This window comes from Xiphophorus hellerii, chromosome 8, assembly GCF_003331165.1.
Source record: "Xiphophorus hellerii strain 12219 chromosome 8, Xiphophorus_hellerii-4.1, whole genome shotgun sequence".
Taxonomy (NCBI): Eukaryota; Metazoa; Chordata; class Actinopteri; order Cyprinodontiformes; family Poeciliidae; genus Xiphophorus; species Xiphophorus hellerii.
In genome coordinates, this window is record NC_045679.1 from 14,208,911 (window position 1) to 14,224,843 (window position 15,933).

Consider the following 15,933-nt stretch of genomic DNA (forward strand, 5'->3'; position numbering starts at 1 on the left):
ATGTTTTGACTTTTGAAATTCAGAAATCTTGTTTCCATAAAACCTGTAGAAAGCCTTTGCAGAAGAGATGTTAGAGCAGCAAGTCTAAACTTAGAACTAAATGTTCTCTAGCTTAACAAGAAAAGTTTGAAAATCAGGCAGAGCAATATTATTATAACTAACCTGCGAAAGGAATGTGATTTATTTTTTCATCTTTGATGGTTAAAACTGAGAGAATATTTATAAATATTATGGCATAATTACATATTTATGCATTTATGATAGTGTGTTACAAAAATCATCAACTCAAAACACACACACCCACATACATATATATATATACATATATATATATGCCTTAATGATAGTGGTAGAAATCAGTATGACGTTGTTGAAAAACAACTTTATGTAAAACTGTTGAAATGCTACTTTTCTAACTTCCTGTTGCAGCAGGCTGTGTTAACACTCTTTGTATCTAAACAGGAAAAACAAGTTGAGATTTGGTTAGTTTTATTCTCCTATAAGAATTCTGCAGTCAAAATGTTCTCAACATTCCCAGTCAAAGCTCACACCTTTCCTCCTTTATTGACAGCTCTTCATGGTGGACAACGCAGCCGATGACTGGAGGATAGCCATGACATATGAGCGCATCTTTTTCATCTGCCTGGAAATCCTGGTGTGCGCCATACACCCCATCCCAGGGAACTACACCTTCACCTGGACGGCCCGCCTGGCGTACTCCTACGTCCCATCCAAAACGGACGCAGACGTGGACATCATCCTGTCCATCCCCATGTTTCTGAGGCTGTACCTCATCGCTCGGGTCATGCTGCTGCACAGCAAGCTCTTCACCGATGCCTCGTCCCGAAGCATCGGCGCCCTCAACAAGATTAACTTCAACACCCGCTTTGTGATGAAGACCCTCATGACCATCTGTCCTGGCACTGTGCTGCTGGTCTTCACCATCTCGCTCTGGATCATCGCTGCATGGACAGTGAGAGCTTGCGAGAGGTGCCTGGACCAGTTTTTGCCGCTATGCCATGCTCCACGCCATCAAACATAGATAGAGGCGTAAAAATAGACCAAACGCTTCTCAGCTCACTGTCTCTGAGCCTTAGGAGAGACGGAGTTATATCATAGACTGACCAGCAAAATAAATCTCTTTTCATGTGAAAGTAAAACATTAGGTGTAAGGTAAACCTGTTATTGTTCTTTACAGGTACCATGATAACCAGGACATAACCAGCAATTTTCTTGGAGCCATGTGGTTGATCTCAATCACGTTTCTGACTATTGGATATGGGGATATGGTCCCACACACATACTGTGGAAAAGGAGTCTGCCTCCTGACAGGCATTATGGTCAGTGTACACTGGATGCTCGTGACCTTTATGGTATTTTTTTTTTTGCTGCGTTTTCTTATTGTTGTTGTTTAAAATGTCAAATTTGCTAACAGCATAAATATACTTAATTTTTATCTGGGAGGAAAATAACTGAGATTCAGAAATCCTCATTTAGTTCAGTTCAGTTTATTCCAGTTGGTCAATTGAAATTAGCAAATATAATCTCAAGGCATTTTACAAGATAAACAGGTTCATTCATACATTCATCAACGCATAAATCCAGTTTGATCTATGCTCAGTGTGAATCCAATTCATTGCAATAATAGCCAGTCAGATAATCACACTACAAAAACACTAAACTTTAAAGAGTATTTTTTGTCTAATTTTTAGTGCAAAATATCTTCGTATACGTGAAAGAAGACAAACGTAACTTACAAATCTTTTCTGCAATATGTAGATATTTGTTTTAAGTAAATAATTCCTTAATATTGATAAAAAAAAATATTTGTTTCACTGGCAGATTGTTTCACTTATAATAATCTGCTAAGCTGTTTTAATCATAACGATGTTATAAGACATTATTATGGGAAAAGCAAGTCATTTTTCACATGGAACTAGTACTTTTTCACCAATATTAAGGAATTATCGACTTTAAAAAAAAAAAGCTCTTACTGAAAAGTTACTTGTATGTTTGCTTTATTTCAAGTGCACTAGAAACAAAACCAGAAATACTTTGTATGAATTTGTTTTGTTTTGTTTTTTTGCAGTGTACTTTAAAAAAAACAGAAAACCAGAGAGAGAATAAAGTATTAATTGCAAATGGTGGGAAGGTGGTGAAGAGCAGTGGTCGATTTGTCCTCCAGCAGCCTAAGCCCATAGCAGCATGATTATCAAGATAGCTCGGTAAACCCTTTGCCTTTATGAGCTTTATCAGAAAGTAACACTTAAAGCTTAGTCTGAAGATCGTAAGTGAGAGTGTGTCTTGCTTCTTGCAGAAAAACTGGAAAGTAGTTCCCTCATGTCCCCAGAGAAATGGTACAGAGTAACATTAACACAGCTTGAGAAAGCAGTCACAGAGGTTATCGTTGTAATTGTTTTAACCAAAAATTCAGGCACGATCAGAGGACCGATTGGAGCAAAAACATGGAGATATTTGTATTCATGAGGGCATAGAATGACCCTGGCTATCAATTCTGTAGAGAATGTCTTTGCCATGACTTGTCATTGGGTCTCCAGATTTATTTTCCACAGCATGAGGGTAAAAAAGTGTTAGTCCAGCGTGTCTGTTTGTGTCTTTCTAGGGCGCCGGCTGCACTGCCTTGGTGGTGGCTGTGGTGGCGAAGAAACTGGAATTAACCAAAGCTGAAAAACATGTTCATAACTTCATGATGGATACCCAGTTAACAAAAAGAGTATGTCAGCTTTCCTCACAGATCTCAGATGTTTCTCCACTGCTCTTGGTTTTATTTATTTTTTATTTAATTTTTTATTTTTTTTGCATTTGCAGGTGAAAAACACAGCTGCGAATGTTCTCAGGGAGACGTGGCTCATCTACAAGAACACCAAACTTGTGAGGAAGATGGACCACGCAAGAGTCAGGAAGCATCAGAGAAAATTCCTTCAAGCCATTCACCAGTAGGTCCCGTGCCCCTAAACCTGAACAGCAGGATGTTCATTTAATTCACCAAAAAACCTGAAATCTGAATTGTTTGACACCTGTAGCAAAACATATATGTGCTCATATCAAAGAAGAATGTTATGGTTCACATGTTGCATGCTAGAAAAGTGTAAACGTGCTGAGTTTGATCATGAATGCAGCTTAACCCAGCTGTTATATTTTATTAGTATGAATGACAATTATGAAAGAAGCACAACGAGTAAAAGTGTGTTTACCTTAGAATATTGTTGTGTGTCAGGCGTGTGATATCGATTCGTTTCTTGCTGGCATTGTGCTGTCCCATTGACTCTCGCTCGTCTCTTTCTTGGTGAGTCAGATGTCAGGCTGACCTCAGGGCTGACACACTGGTGTTTCTGCCTCTCCGGTGGCCGGTCAGCTAGTCCTTTAGTGGGTCCCCAAGGACTTCCAACTTACTCCAAAACAGTATCGATTTTAGCCTCACCTCGCTGTTGTTTTTCCTCACGCTACAGTGCTCACTGACACTTCTGCTCCGTGTCCTTTATCTGTGGCCGCTGGAAATCGGCACAGAGCTTTATCAAGAGAAATAACTACAGTGATTCTGTTAGTATGTGGCTTAATGTTTAAAAAAAAAAAAAGTCTGTTGTGTGTGCATTTGGTTTTCTTCTGTGGTTTTACTCATGTTTATGGGTCTCTGTAGGATCTTGTGTGCAAGTTTAATTTGCTCATGAATTTTTTTTTAACATGCATTTGTGTTTTGAAAACATTTGGGTGGTTTATTATAGGACAGGGGGAGTAAAGCAATGCTCAGTTTTACTGCTGCTTTTCCTCCTGCTGCAACCTGCATCCAGATCAGCAAAGTTTCTGGCTGTTTATTTCTTATTCTCCAGCGGTGGTGTTATTTTATTCAGCCAATTTGCGGCGGTGATGACAGTGTCTCACGTCCACCTCCTGTTCTCCAGGGTTAGGGTTAGACAGTCCTGAAATGGGAATTGCCCAGAGCTGCAGCTTAATCTATAACAAACAACACCCAGGAGGGAAAAGTCACATCCAGCATTCAGTTCTGCGTTTAAAAACAAATACTCAGCATGTTGTCGGTGTAATCCGGGCACACCTTTGCCTTATAAAGATTTCTTTCCCTTTTGTGGTTTTGATTTAGAGGGTTCAAAAGATTGAATTGGGATTTGAAGCCTGCATGCGTCGTATCAGATACAAACACTTACCTGATTTAAATATAGAAAAGAATAACTCAGACATGTAAGATTTTCAGACAAATCACATCACCTGTCATCGCAATTCTTTTCTACAATTTTCAATACTGAAAGCAAATAATATGAGCTGTGAGCTGCTGCTAAATGGAGCCATGGATGCTTTTTGACACCGCCTTTGTCTCGTATTGCTTGAGGAATTTTTCTAGGACTGTGAATGCAATCAGGAAGGTTGATTTTATTTACTCTACTGCAAAAGTAACAAGATTAGTAGAGATTAGATATAAAGTATGAGGACAGATACAGCAACCAGAAAACAGTTTAAACATTAAGAAAAGATGATGTGTTTTCAGGATGATTTGCAGCTAAGATGAGACGTTTAGATCTGCTCATTATTGACATGAGTGTCATATAAATTTCTGGTTTCTATTTAATATGCCCTTTTCTGAAACTTCTAGAAGATTATTCAGATGAATGAGCTTGCATTCATCTTGAATATTCTCTAATTCAAATGGGGTTAAAGATACATCCTGGCTAAAATACACACAAAAACCCACATTAATGTTTGGAGTAGCAACCTGCCATGGACCTACTGTTTAAGGATGATCCTCACATGCTATTCCAGAAGTTTAATGATTATCTGTTTTATCCAATCCAAAATCAGTTTTAATGTTAGGGATCATTTGCTAATTGGACCTCCCATTTTGGACTTGGTCTCATCTATCATCTCTTAATTTGAGGGGACATTCAACTCAAATCAACTCAGTTAGTTCTGAGCAGAGTCGCTGGGTTCAACTCTTAAACATGCATGGTGGTAGCAGCATCATGATAAGGTGGCTATTTATGAACTGTTCTTGACAGGAAAAATACCCAACTTACATATCTATGCAGATAAAAAGCATAATTAAGCAAATAGTAAATCTCTATGCGCTAAATACATTTGACTTTGAGAAAGAACTGTTCAAATACCTCATCAAAAGCTCAAAATTAATATGACGTTCATGTCGATGATGAGCAGATCTGTAAATCCGGACACATTGCAGTTCATAGGTGAGGCGACATCGTAAGAGTTGATCACTCCAACCTGTACTAGCAGGGGTTTTTTTCATCTGAATATGTTTATCTGATGTTGTAAAAATTCATCTGTCTACTTCATGTTTCCTTTTTTTCCTGTTTGTGTCGACACAATGCAATAGAGCTCGAAAGTAAGTCTTCGCCTTTAATGTAGATAGAGACCTGTTGTGTGCATGCCAACGAGAGCTTGTCCTTGAACCCGATGATGCTACTAAAAAATGGCACTCCCTCATTTGATAAGTGAAATTCATGCCTTTTGCATCACATGAAGATGTCCGTGTTATTTAAGGTGCTGCACAGGACTTTAATGTAAAAAAAAAAGGAAAATAGAATTGAAAATGCAAAGAAGTACAACTTTTTAACACGCCTACTGCATATTCTGAACACATCCACAGATCCATGTCATGTGAATTTCAATTATCAGTGATGGAGGGTGTTTTTCTTTCCATTTCTGCATGGATGTGATGACCTCTGACCTTTAATCAGAAAGCTACTGATTAAACTCCAATCAACTGTGCTTTCACATACCGAAGGATGACAGCTAGCGCTCCCCATCAAGGCAGACCTGCCGATTTATAATTTATAAAGTCCCTAGAAGACTTGTTACATGCAGCGGAGCCGTCGTGCTCATATAGAGCAGGGCTTGGGGGGGGGGTCATCTTTCGGCGAGTGGAACCATTATTACGCCTGTTGCAGCATTTGCAGCCGCATTTTCCTCCATTTCTCTGTTTGACGACTCAGTAGCATACACCCAAGCTGTTAACCAGTGCAGTAACTAGGACATTCGTCAGTCATACAAGGGTAATTAGGAGCATCTGCAGGAGAGAGTGTCTAAATACTGCCGAGGGTGTTTGGATCAGACATGGTCAGTATACAAACAAATGTCTTACACCAGGTTTTAGGCCATTACGGCTGAGAATTGAAGTGTCCCCATGCAACCCCAAAGTCCCCCTCCAAGGGATTACCATTAATTTTCATCCTCAAGGTTGAAGTGGGAAACATACCAGGAAGCAGGATAGTGCTTGTTAGTTCAGAGATCATTGAACTGAAGACGCAGAGAGTGACCTGTGAGGAAGGTCAAACTCCGAGCAAACCCATTTGCTCTGAAGAGACTCAACAGTGACCACCAGCGTGACGCTGTCAAACAGAAAGCAGGCTACCGCTAATGACTGAGTAACTGCTTCATACCACCACAATCTTTGGAAACTAGACAGCATTTTCAAAATTTCAGATTCAAACTTATCTAGGAGGATTTTTTTACAGCACTGTATAGTCAGTGTTTGTTTTTGTATATTTTACTTTTAAGGAGTGAAGCGTTCATGGAATCTCTTCAGGCTTTCTGTGCTTTTTCTCTGGAGTTGCACTTTGTATCTGACCATTTTCTGAGGAATGTTTTGCTTTTAAAGTTAGTTAAATCCCTGAATAATACACATCTTTCTAAACAGAAGAGATAAACCAGTTTACACATAAAACGCAGCGGAAAAATATGTATTTTAAAAGGGATCTTTACAGGATGCAGCGATCACAGTTTTTTAGAAAACCTGGGGAACTGTTAATCAAGACATTTTTAAGGAATAGCTGGTTACTTGGAAGCAAAACAGGAAATGAAATATAATCTAGAGCTCTTGCACAGTACTGTGTATCTTTTCGTCAAATAGCTTTGTTAATTGTGCCAGATAATTTTTTTATATATAACAATTACATCCAATCTAGATATAAATTCTTAATCTACACAAGTGAAAACATTTTTATTTATTCAGTCATGTGGTCAAATGTCTTAACTTAGAAGTGGCGGTCATGACAAAGAAAGAGACACAGGGCAGCAGCACTAACTGAGATTGCCTTGAAAGATTTAGTGTGGCGTTGAAAAGCTTAGCGTAGCCGTTTTCCCCTGATGAATAGCAAGCAGCTTTAGAGTGCTCGTTTAAAAGGAGAACGCCCTGAGAGGACTAATTGACCGAGGTGGAAAGAAAAGACTGAATTTAACTTCAATTCATTCTGACCTTGAGCTGCTTCGTTCTCAAAGCTCTCCAACTATTGTGAAATCTTTCTTTCAATTTAACACAAAAAACATTACATCTCTTAAAACCTCACTGAAACCGCCTTCTTTGTTTGTTTTGTTATTTTTTTTAATAAATAAAACGGAAGGAGGAATCCTTCTGGACTCAGCTGTGAGGATATTAACTCGCTGTTGCAGGTTTCGTTTTGGCTCCTGTGGCGCCCTCTGCTGGCCAAAAGTATTATTTTTGCTCCACATCTGTCTATCACCAGACAATAAAATTAACTTGCCCTGCAAAACGATTGATAGATTTTATTTATTTTTTGTCCCATGTATTTCTTGATACTAGTTCACATTTGAGTTTCAAATTATTATTTAAATTATAACAATTTGAGCTTTGCTCAAAGCTGTGGGTTTTGAGAGATTTCTAAATCAATATTCCAAACATTAGATCTCAAAAGCAATATTTGTCTTTGCCTATTATGATTCCGATGAAAACGATGAATTAATATCTTGAATCCATGTTTAGTTGACACACTGCAGGAGGAAGTTGCGGCTTTTGGGCCCCATGAGAATGTAATTGAAAAGAGACTTCAGTGGCCTAATTAAACAGGCAGTGTGATTCCTCAGGCGATGTCTGTAGTGAATACATTAACTTTTATCACTTTTGTACGTCTTTTCTTCTGTGGTAAAAAAAAAAATAGCTTAGGTTGCAGTTTTGCAGTTTATGTTTCACCAGGTAAATACCACAAAATATTAAGCCTTTAATAGTAAAATTACAATGCTTTAGAGGTTTTCTAAGTTAATATTGAAAATTCTGTAAAAAGAACAATGACACACAAGGCATTTGTATAAACTGCAGTAAAATAACAAGCATTAAAGTGTCTTTAAAAAGTACTTATATCTCTTGAAGCTTGTTATATTTGGTCACATTACAACACAAACATCAATGTATTTTCATGGAATTTGTGATAAACAAATTGGTTCATAATTGTAAACCAAAAGGAAAAATGTTCTTGTTTTTGTTTTTATTATTGTTATTATTGTCACCAATACAAATCTGAAAAGTGAGATGTGCATTTGTATTCATCCCATTTTACCCTGATGCCCCTAATTAAAATCTAGTGCAACCAACTACTTTCACAAGTCGATTAGCAAATTAGCAAATAGGCCTGTGTTTAATTTGTGATAATTTTGTTAGAGGAAATTATTAGCATAAATCGCTAGTGGTTTAACACAAGACTGGGATATAAAACAATATTCCAAGGCTTTACCGTATTATAAAATATTGTTGAGTGGATCATCTGACAACGTAGAAAATGCATTGCAAACCTACCAAGAAACAGAGCCAGGAGGCTCAGGGTAACTCTGGAGGCACTGCAGAAATGCTCTGCTCAGGTGGGAGAATCTCTAGACTGGACAAACTATGCACATACTTGTGCACTTCTCAAATATGTCCTTTTCTAGAAGAGTGATAAAACCAAAGTCATTATTTAAGGCAGCCATAAACAGGTTAGCTTAGTTTTCCACGAGTTATGCAGGGGACACAATAAATAAAGAAGGAATCTGTCAAAGAAGGTTTTCTAGATGAGACCAAATTTTACTATCTGGACTTATAATTAAAAGGTTTGACCTGAAAATGAAGGAAAGTATTAAACAAAGTGTTAAATCATTGGGTGTAATCAAATTTGAAAATTGTGGATATTTTTTTTCTAGCACTTCCCAATTATTCACCACTTTGTGTTGATTAATTACATAAAATCCCATTACAATACACCAAAGTTTCCTACTGTAATGTGCAAAAATGAGTAACAATTCAACGGGTATGACTACATATAGAGACAGTCTTCTGTTTCCGTCCATAAGCATGGATGCCGTTGACTTACTGAGAAAGAAACATAAAGAGTCAACAGAAGACCTTCCCCGTGTTTTTAACAATACCACATCAGAACATGAGTGTTTGTATACAACATAGACACTCTGAGATCCCTTCCTTCCCCTTGTGTGAAAATTGGTCGAGGATGCAGAGCTGATCTCGCTCTCCCCCCTCTGTGGCCTCCTTCCCACTTGCATGCAGTTCAGCCAAACAGATTGCCCTCCCCTGCCCTTCTTCCCCTCCTCCCCCTCTCTCTTCAATCCCTCCATTCTCTACACACATCCTGTGCATGTCCCAGGAGTGCTCTCCGTGTGTATGCCCTTGTGTGTGCACAACCTAAAAAATTATTTCTGACAGCGTTGATTTACCGGGTTGTGAATGGTCTTGTGTTCAGATTGAGAAGTGTTAAAATGGAGCAACGCAAGCTGAATGACCAAGCAAACTCACTAGTGGACCTTGCTAAGGTAAGATAGACTGTTCCACTGTAAATATACTTCGCTTAACTCCTGTGAGTGAGCTTAATGCATGCTGTTTCACTCACTAAGTTGGTGTTCTGGTGTAGACAAAGTCTACAGGTGTCAAATAAACAGACAGGCTTTACATCTATGTTCTGTTGTGTGGTCCACTCACCTGAAAGTGTCTGGGTATGAAATAATAGCCTTTCTTTATTTAACAGTTAAGGTATTTATTCCAAGATATGCCCTCCAATAAATACTTTTCATTTTTTAATGCAGTGTAATTTTTCATCTCCTTCGCCTTTAGAGTCACTAACTACAAGTGGACATCCCTCTGGGAGAGCGCAGGCAGGGTGCCAGCCTGACGCAGCACAAACACTAACCTGGGAAGGGAGACACGCTGTGATCTGATGATTCAGCCTGAAATAAAGGCAGAGGAGGGGGAAAGGAGACCACTCTGACATTCAAAAACACGACACAGTCAAGCTGGACGTAATCCAGCATGTCACTGAGAGTGTTAGCCGATATCGCCCAATCATCTCTTGCTGTAAAACACCAGTCAGACTCGGAACATGTCATGGGGAGAAACTGGCTAACGACCGATTCACTTCATTTTGGTCCGAGCTATTGTCATGAGAAGCCACAACCACGAGAGGGCAGTAAAACGTCTTTTTTCTCTTTTTTTTGGAAGATTTGCTGTAGAAAAATTGAGCTCAACATGTGCAGCTGTCGAAGATGAATTGCCACTGCAGTGCTCTCTGAAAATCATCAGATCACGGTGGATCTCTTTAATTCATTATCTCCTGCACAGCCTGTTTTCTGTGTGCTCCGTCTCTGATTGCCTCCTTTTCCTCCTGCTTTCACAATGTCAGCTGGTGGTTTGTTTCATGCATAAAGTGAATCTTTTCTTGCTCTCTTAATGAAATTGACTCCTGCACAAATTGCTGGGCCAGGTTGTTTGCCATTAAAGTTTAATTCCTTCTCACTTCATCACTCACAGTTAGGTTTTTACCTAAAGAGCTGCATCTAGTACCAAATACAGTGTTCTCAAAATTGTACATTGGTTTATTTTGTTATATTACAGTCACAAATGTAACAGGATTTTATGCTATCGATAAGCAAAACATGGCACATAACTGTGAGATGGAAGGAAAGCGATTGATGGTTTTATGGTTTTTGGACAAATAAAAAAATCTGAAAAGTATGGCGTGCATTTGTAATATATTATGTTCAGGAGGGCGGCATATAGATGCATGCCATTCATTTCAAATTTTATTTGTACAAACATTTTTGGTCAAATCTTTTTAAAATATCCTAACCTTCTCTATATACTTCACAATTACGTGCTACGTCATGTCGGTCTGAGTCAAGTACGTTTAAGTTCGTGAAAAAAATCTGAAAAAGTGCAAGGGGTTGTGAACACTTTTGCAGAGCAGTAATTTTGTGATTCATTCAGAAATCTTTGCATGATGGATATATGGATTCATAAATATAATAGAACAAAGTAAAACTGTTGTCACCGGCATATTTAGCACTGCCAATGTTTCTTCAGTCAACACTGCAACAGATAAGCAAACTTTTCCATCATTCCTGCCTTAAATCAGAATAGGACAAGGTAAGTGATGGACGACATTGCCTCTGGCCTGCCAAGGATTATTAGTCATACACTGAGTAATCCCACAGAAACCATCCTCTGACGGTTTCACCCTGAAGGCATGTCTGACATGTGACAAGAGTTTCTACATCTGCAGTTGAGGAATATAGAAAGCTAAGAGTTCAGGAGGAACAGACTGCAAAAAGAGCAGAAAGCGACTTCAGCTGGCACATTTCCTGTGTCCTCCAGGCCAACAATTAATATGGTTTGTTCTGCACTGAAACATAATTTCTTGCAAATTTTGTACAAAAATGGTCCCTCGTGAGTTCTGCGATGTTGTGGACATCAGCTTTAAGTAGCACTATTAAAGTATTGTTTGTTTGTCTTAAACTGCTTTTTTATTATTTCTCTTCAGATTTCAGCAGAACAATAACTCAAATATTCTCACAACTGTTTTGCATCATGAGAACAATTTGAAACATAAATAGAAATCTGTGGATTTTACCAGAAAAATTAAAATAGTTTAGTATTGGGTCCTTATTCAGGTTATTTATGCGAAACAGGTTTCTTGCCAAGTTGTGGTTTGAGAAGATGGTAATGTAACTATATGACAGATCAAACTTTGCACATTGGCAGTAAAATCTCTCATGTTTCAAATACACATGAGACGCAGGGAGGTGAAGAGCAAAACATCTGCTCCAGGAAAAGTTTCAGGAAATCCAGCTGTTCAAACAAAAATCCAGAGAGGAAAATTAGATTAACTATACACTGGTAAATGTACATAAACAAAAATATTCAAAATAATAAATATGTACAGAAGCAATGGTTCAAAGAAAAAGAACTGTTATCAGGCATGTTACATCTTTTGGATTGTGTTTTTAATCCGAGCTCCCATTTATTTCTCCTGGTTCCAAATGCAGTGAGGGCTAAAGTCAGCTTCTTTGAAAGAATGTTAAAAGTGGTTACAGTGAGACTTTGATACTTTAAGTTGTGGATGACTTTGCATTAATTATAGTGTGGACACACTGTAATTAACAGAAGCATCACTTATAGTTTTATCTCCGAAATCCTGTATTTTTATTATAATAATTTTTCTCCTCTGTCACATAGTTGGCAAAGCTCCTCAGGAAGCTTTAGGATCAATTTACATTCAAGCTATTGACATAACTTTGAAAACCAGATGTCCAGAGAAGATTTAGACTTGGAACGTGTTCCTTTGACTTTTATACCTCTCCCTTGAGGTCCACTGCTTTTACTGCAGTTCCTATTTTAACCACTGGTTGTCTTAGAAGGTGAAATTTTCCTGTATTCAACAATTAGAAACAGAAGAAGAAACTAACATGGGAGGACATTCCAAGTACAACAGACAGTATCAAGGTTCAAATTTAAAATGAAGTAACATAAATCTCAAATCTTAGCCCATTTGAGATTTGTTTCTTGTTTCATTTGACAGTAATGACATTTAGCATTTAAATCTACAATTTGAATTACAAATCCACATCTTGAAGACATAACCTTGAAATCTCATTTTTAAAATGTGGAGATGCTGGAACGCTACTTTGCGTGTTACATAGATTACATTATTTTAACTAGGGTACATGAATGGATTTTAATTTCTGCTTTGTTTTTTAGGTATTTTCTAATGTAAAGTCTGCAAATTGGAATTAAACGCATTAATAAAGTATATGTTTTAATTATTGGTAACTTTTTCTTTCCTCTTTTCTTACAGAATCAACATAAACTACATATTTAAATGGATGTCAAAGAAGTGTTTTTATCTATATATTCATGAATGTTACAACCTGCACATGTTAGCAGTGAAGAATGAACAACAAGTTGAAAGACTGATTGCACCAAGTGTGTTTCCTCTCTGCCGTTGCAGACGCAGAACGTCATGTATGACATGGTGTCAGACTTGAACGAGAGAGGGGAGGACATGGAGAAGAGGATTGCGTTGCTGGAAACAAAGCTGGAAACCCTACTGACTAACTTGCAAGCTCTTCCTGGACTCATCAGCCAGGTCATCAACCAGCAGCACAGAGACTTCCTGGAAGTGCAGCTCCAGCCTTATGACAAACACAGCCCTGAGCGCTCACAGTCGGTGTCACGGAGGAGGTCATCCTCTACGGCGCCGCCGACCTCCTCGGAGAGCAGCTAGAGTCCAAACGGGGAATGCCTCCGCTCAAGACTTTTGCCATCATATGGCGAAGTTGCATTTACTGTAAAGCCTTATGGTTTCAATAAGTATTATCCAAATTCTGATGACAGAATCCGACTTCCTGGGGACGATGCATTTTAACGGATAACTTCAAGCTGTTCTTATTTTTATTACCTCAAAAGTTGATGTTATCCATGCTCTGGTGATAGACCACAAATAATGGCCCTTCCCTCAGTAATAAAAGGCCGCCCCAGGCTCTGACAGGAACTCTACTCCGTCTCTATGCAGAGGTAGCCAGCTCTAGGTGTCAAGGTTACCAGGCGTGAAACTATTGCACTAAAGTAGTGCTTCTCATGGACTTTGCACTTTTGCTGGCTTGACTCAGTTGCAAACTGAGAATCTGCTGAGAAACCAGACAGAGAGCATGTCAGCGATATGATGGAAATAGTGAAGTGACACTAGACGGCAGGTAAATAGCACTCCAACACACAGTCGCTCAGAGATAAGGTAAAAAGCTTGAAATGAGGAAACAAACACGTACAGTATGTTTTAGGTTAGAAAACAGCATCAACTATAGCGTTTTTTAAACATTTTTTTGCAGAGTGCCCCCTGTAGAATGACTATTTTTAAGGGGGGGAGATGTTGCACATAGTTTAATCCTCAACTCAATTGAATGCATCGAAAATCTGTACTTGCACTTAATTTTTAATGAATGCACTTCAATGCTGGCTGACATATGATCTAAAGATCTATACCCATTTTTTAAAAAAAGTCGTATGGGCATGGGTTTATTGTTGTCAGTTCTCAATTTGTAGTGTTGTCTAATCCAACAAAGCCACATTTAGTTTCTTTTGTTTGTTGTTTTTTATTATTATTTTTGGTTCTTGATAAAAATGCATTTACTTAGACTTATACAGGTCTAATGAAATGCACTGAATGATCATAAACGAAGTAATCCCACCCATGTCTTGCTGTGTCTTAACTCCTGTCCTCTCCTGCGTTATCTATGCTCTCTGTCTTCCAAGTTGGGCAACAAAATATGCCGAACAACAACTGTAAACCCTATCTACCTTTTAAAGCTGAATAAATACATATTTTTATATATTTTCATGAGGACAAGCACACCTCTTCCGACAAATAAACGGCAGGAAAAAAAAAAGTGAAGAGTCAGAAATGGCATATGGTGGGAAAAACCTGGAAATGGAGAAGATTTGTCTGAGTTTTTCAAAAGGATAGAAAAATTAATTAATTAGGCATTACTTCAGCATAAGACCCCACTGATGTAATCTTTTCAAGAATGAAGAAAATTAACACTCATAAAATCAGCAGCTCGGCCAGCACTCAAACATAAACAACCGGATGTGCAGTCCACAAACATTAACAACTTAGAAACCAATGAGAGATTCTGTTGTATGCAACCTAAACGATAAAGCAAATAAAAAATACCCAATTAGATGGGTCTGAGTTCTTCTTTGTTTTTCCTTGTGTGACATGTCGGACGATTTAAAAAGATGGTTTCTATGTTCATTTGTTTACAGTGCAATGAAAAGGTATTTGTTCCCTGACAAATTTGCTCAATTTCTTATACATTCTATTATGTGGACAAAACTAAACTTGCATCCCACGTGCAAATATTTTTACTTGTAGAATAAAGAAATCGATAAAATACAGTAGGAAAGATATCTGGATGCAGGAAAATATTTTCCCTCATCCAAAGAGTTTTAGGAACAGGATTCAAAGCACACCTGTAAGTCAACTTGTATGGACACAAAATAAAGATTTTTGAGTAGCCTAGTCAAAGTCTGAACCTAAATCTGCATCAGATGCTGTGGCATGACCTTAAATACTACATTTCTCCAGGTAAGCTTTCCAATGTGGTAGAATAAAAATGTTTCTGCTCAGGAACAGTGAGCCAAACATGTACGAAGATATACAAGACTTGTTGCCAGGCATCAAAAATTAAATTTTAATTTATGAACTGTACTTGCATATAATTTTTGTCAAGTCCAGAGAACTCCAAAGCACTTTATACACTACATTCAGTCATTCACACGCTGATGGTAGTAATCTACGTTGCAGCTACCCTGAGGAAGCCTGATCAGAAGTGAAGCTGCTACACAATCAGCACAATCAGGCCCTCTAACCACAACCAGCAGGCACAACAACTGACACGGGTGGAGCAGGTATTCAAACCAGCAACTTGCCTCCTTCCTCAGCACCACCTGTCTCCTGGACCACTGTCATCCCAGTCAATTGTCACAGGGGTCACATTGTTTGCATGTCTGAGGAGCTATTATACGAAGATCAGTTCAGCCCTGGAGCAGTCTTATAGAAATAAGTTTTGATTTAAGATCTTTCTTGCATTGTCCTAAAAAGTGCTGCAATGCAAATGAATTGAAACATATTAGAATAGAATAGAATAGAATAGAATAGAATAGAATAGAATAGAATAGAATAGAATAGAATAGAATATACTTTGTTAATCCCCAAGGGGAACTTGCTTATTTGTTGAAAGCTACTCCATCTTAGGTAATAAATACAACGTTTGTATATATATATATATATATATATATATATATATATATATATATATATATATATATCTCACTCT

At 38.1% G+C, this 15,933-nt stretch overlaps 1 protein-coding gene across 3 annotated transcripts in view; it reads left to right on the forward strand.

Moving 5' to 3' along the window:
- kcnn2 (potassium calcium-activated channel subfamily N member 2) overlaps positions 1-14,789 on the forward strand; it is a 40,678-nt gene extending 25,889 nt beyond the window's left edge. The window contains exons 3-9 of one of the 3 annotated variants that reach the window (XM_032570844.1): positions 572-990; positions 1,199-1,340; positions 2,624-2,734; positions 2,830-2,957; positions 5,363-5,371; positions 9,510-9,579; positions 13,047-14,789. In XM_032570844.1, coding sequence (XP_032426735.1) covers positions 572-990; positions 1,199-1,340; positions 2,624-2,734; positions 2,830-2,957; positions 5,363-5,371; positions 9,510-9,579; positions 13,047-13,322 — 1,155 coding nt within the window. In that variant the 3' untranslated portion in view covers positions 13,323-14,789. The remainder of the gene's footprint in view (positions 1-571; positions 991-1,198; positions 1,341-2,623; positions 2,735-2,829; positions 2,958-5,362; positions 5,372-9,509; positions 9,580-13,046) is intronic. The other 2 variants (XM_032570845.1, XM_032570846.1) reach the window with 2 other exon arrangements.
- The last annotated feature ends 1,144 nt before the right edge of the window (positions 14,790-15,933 follow it).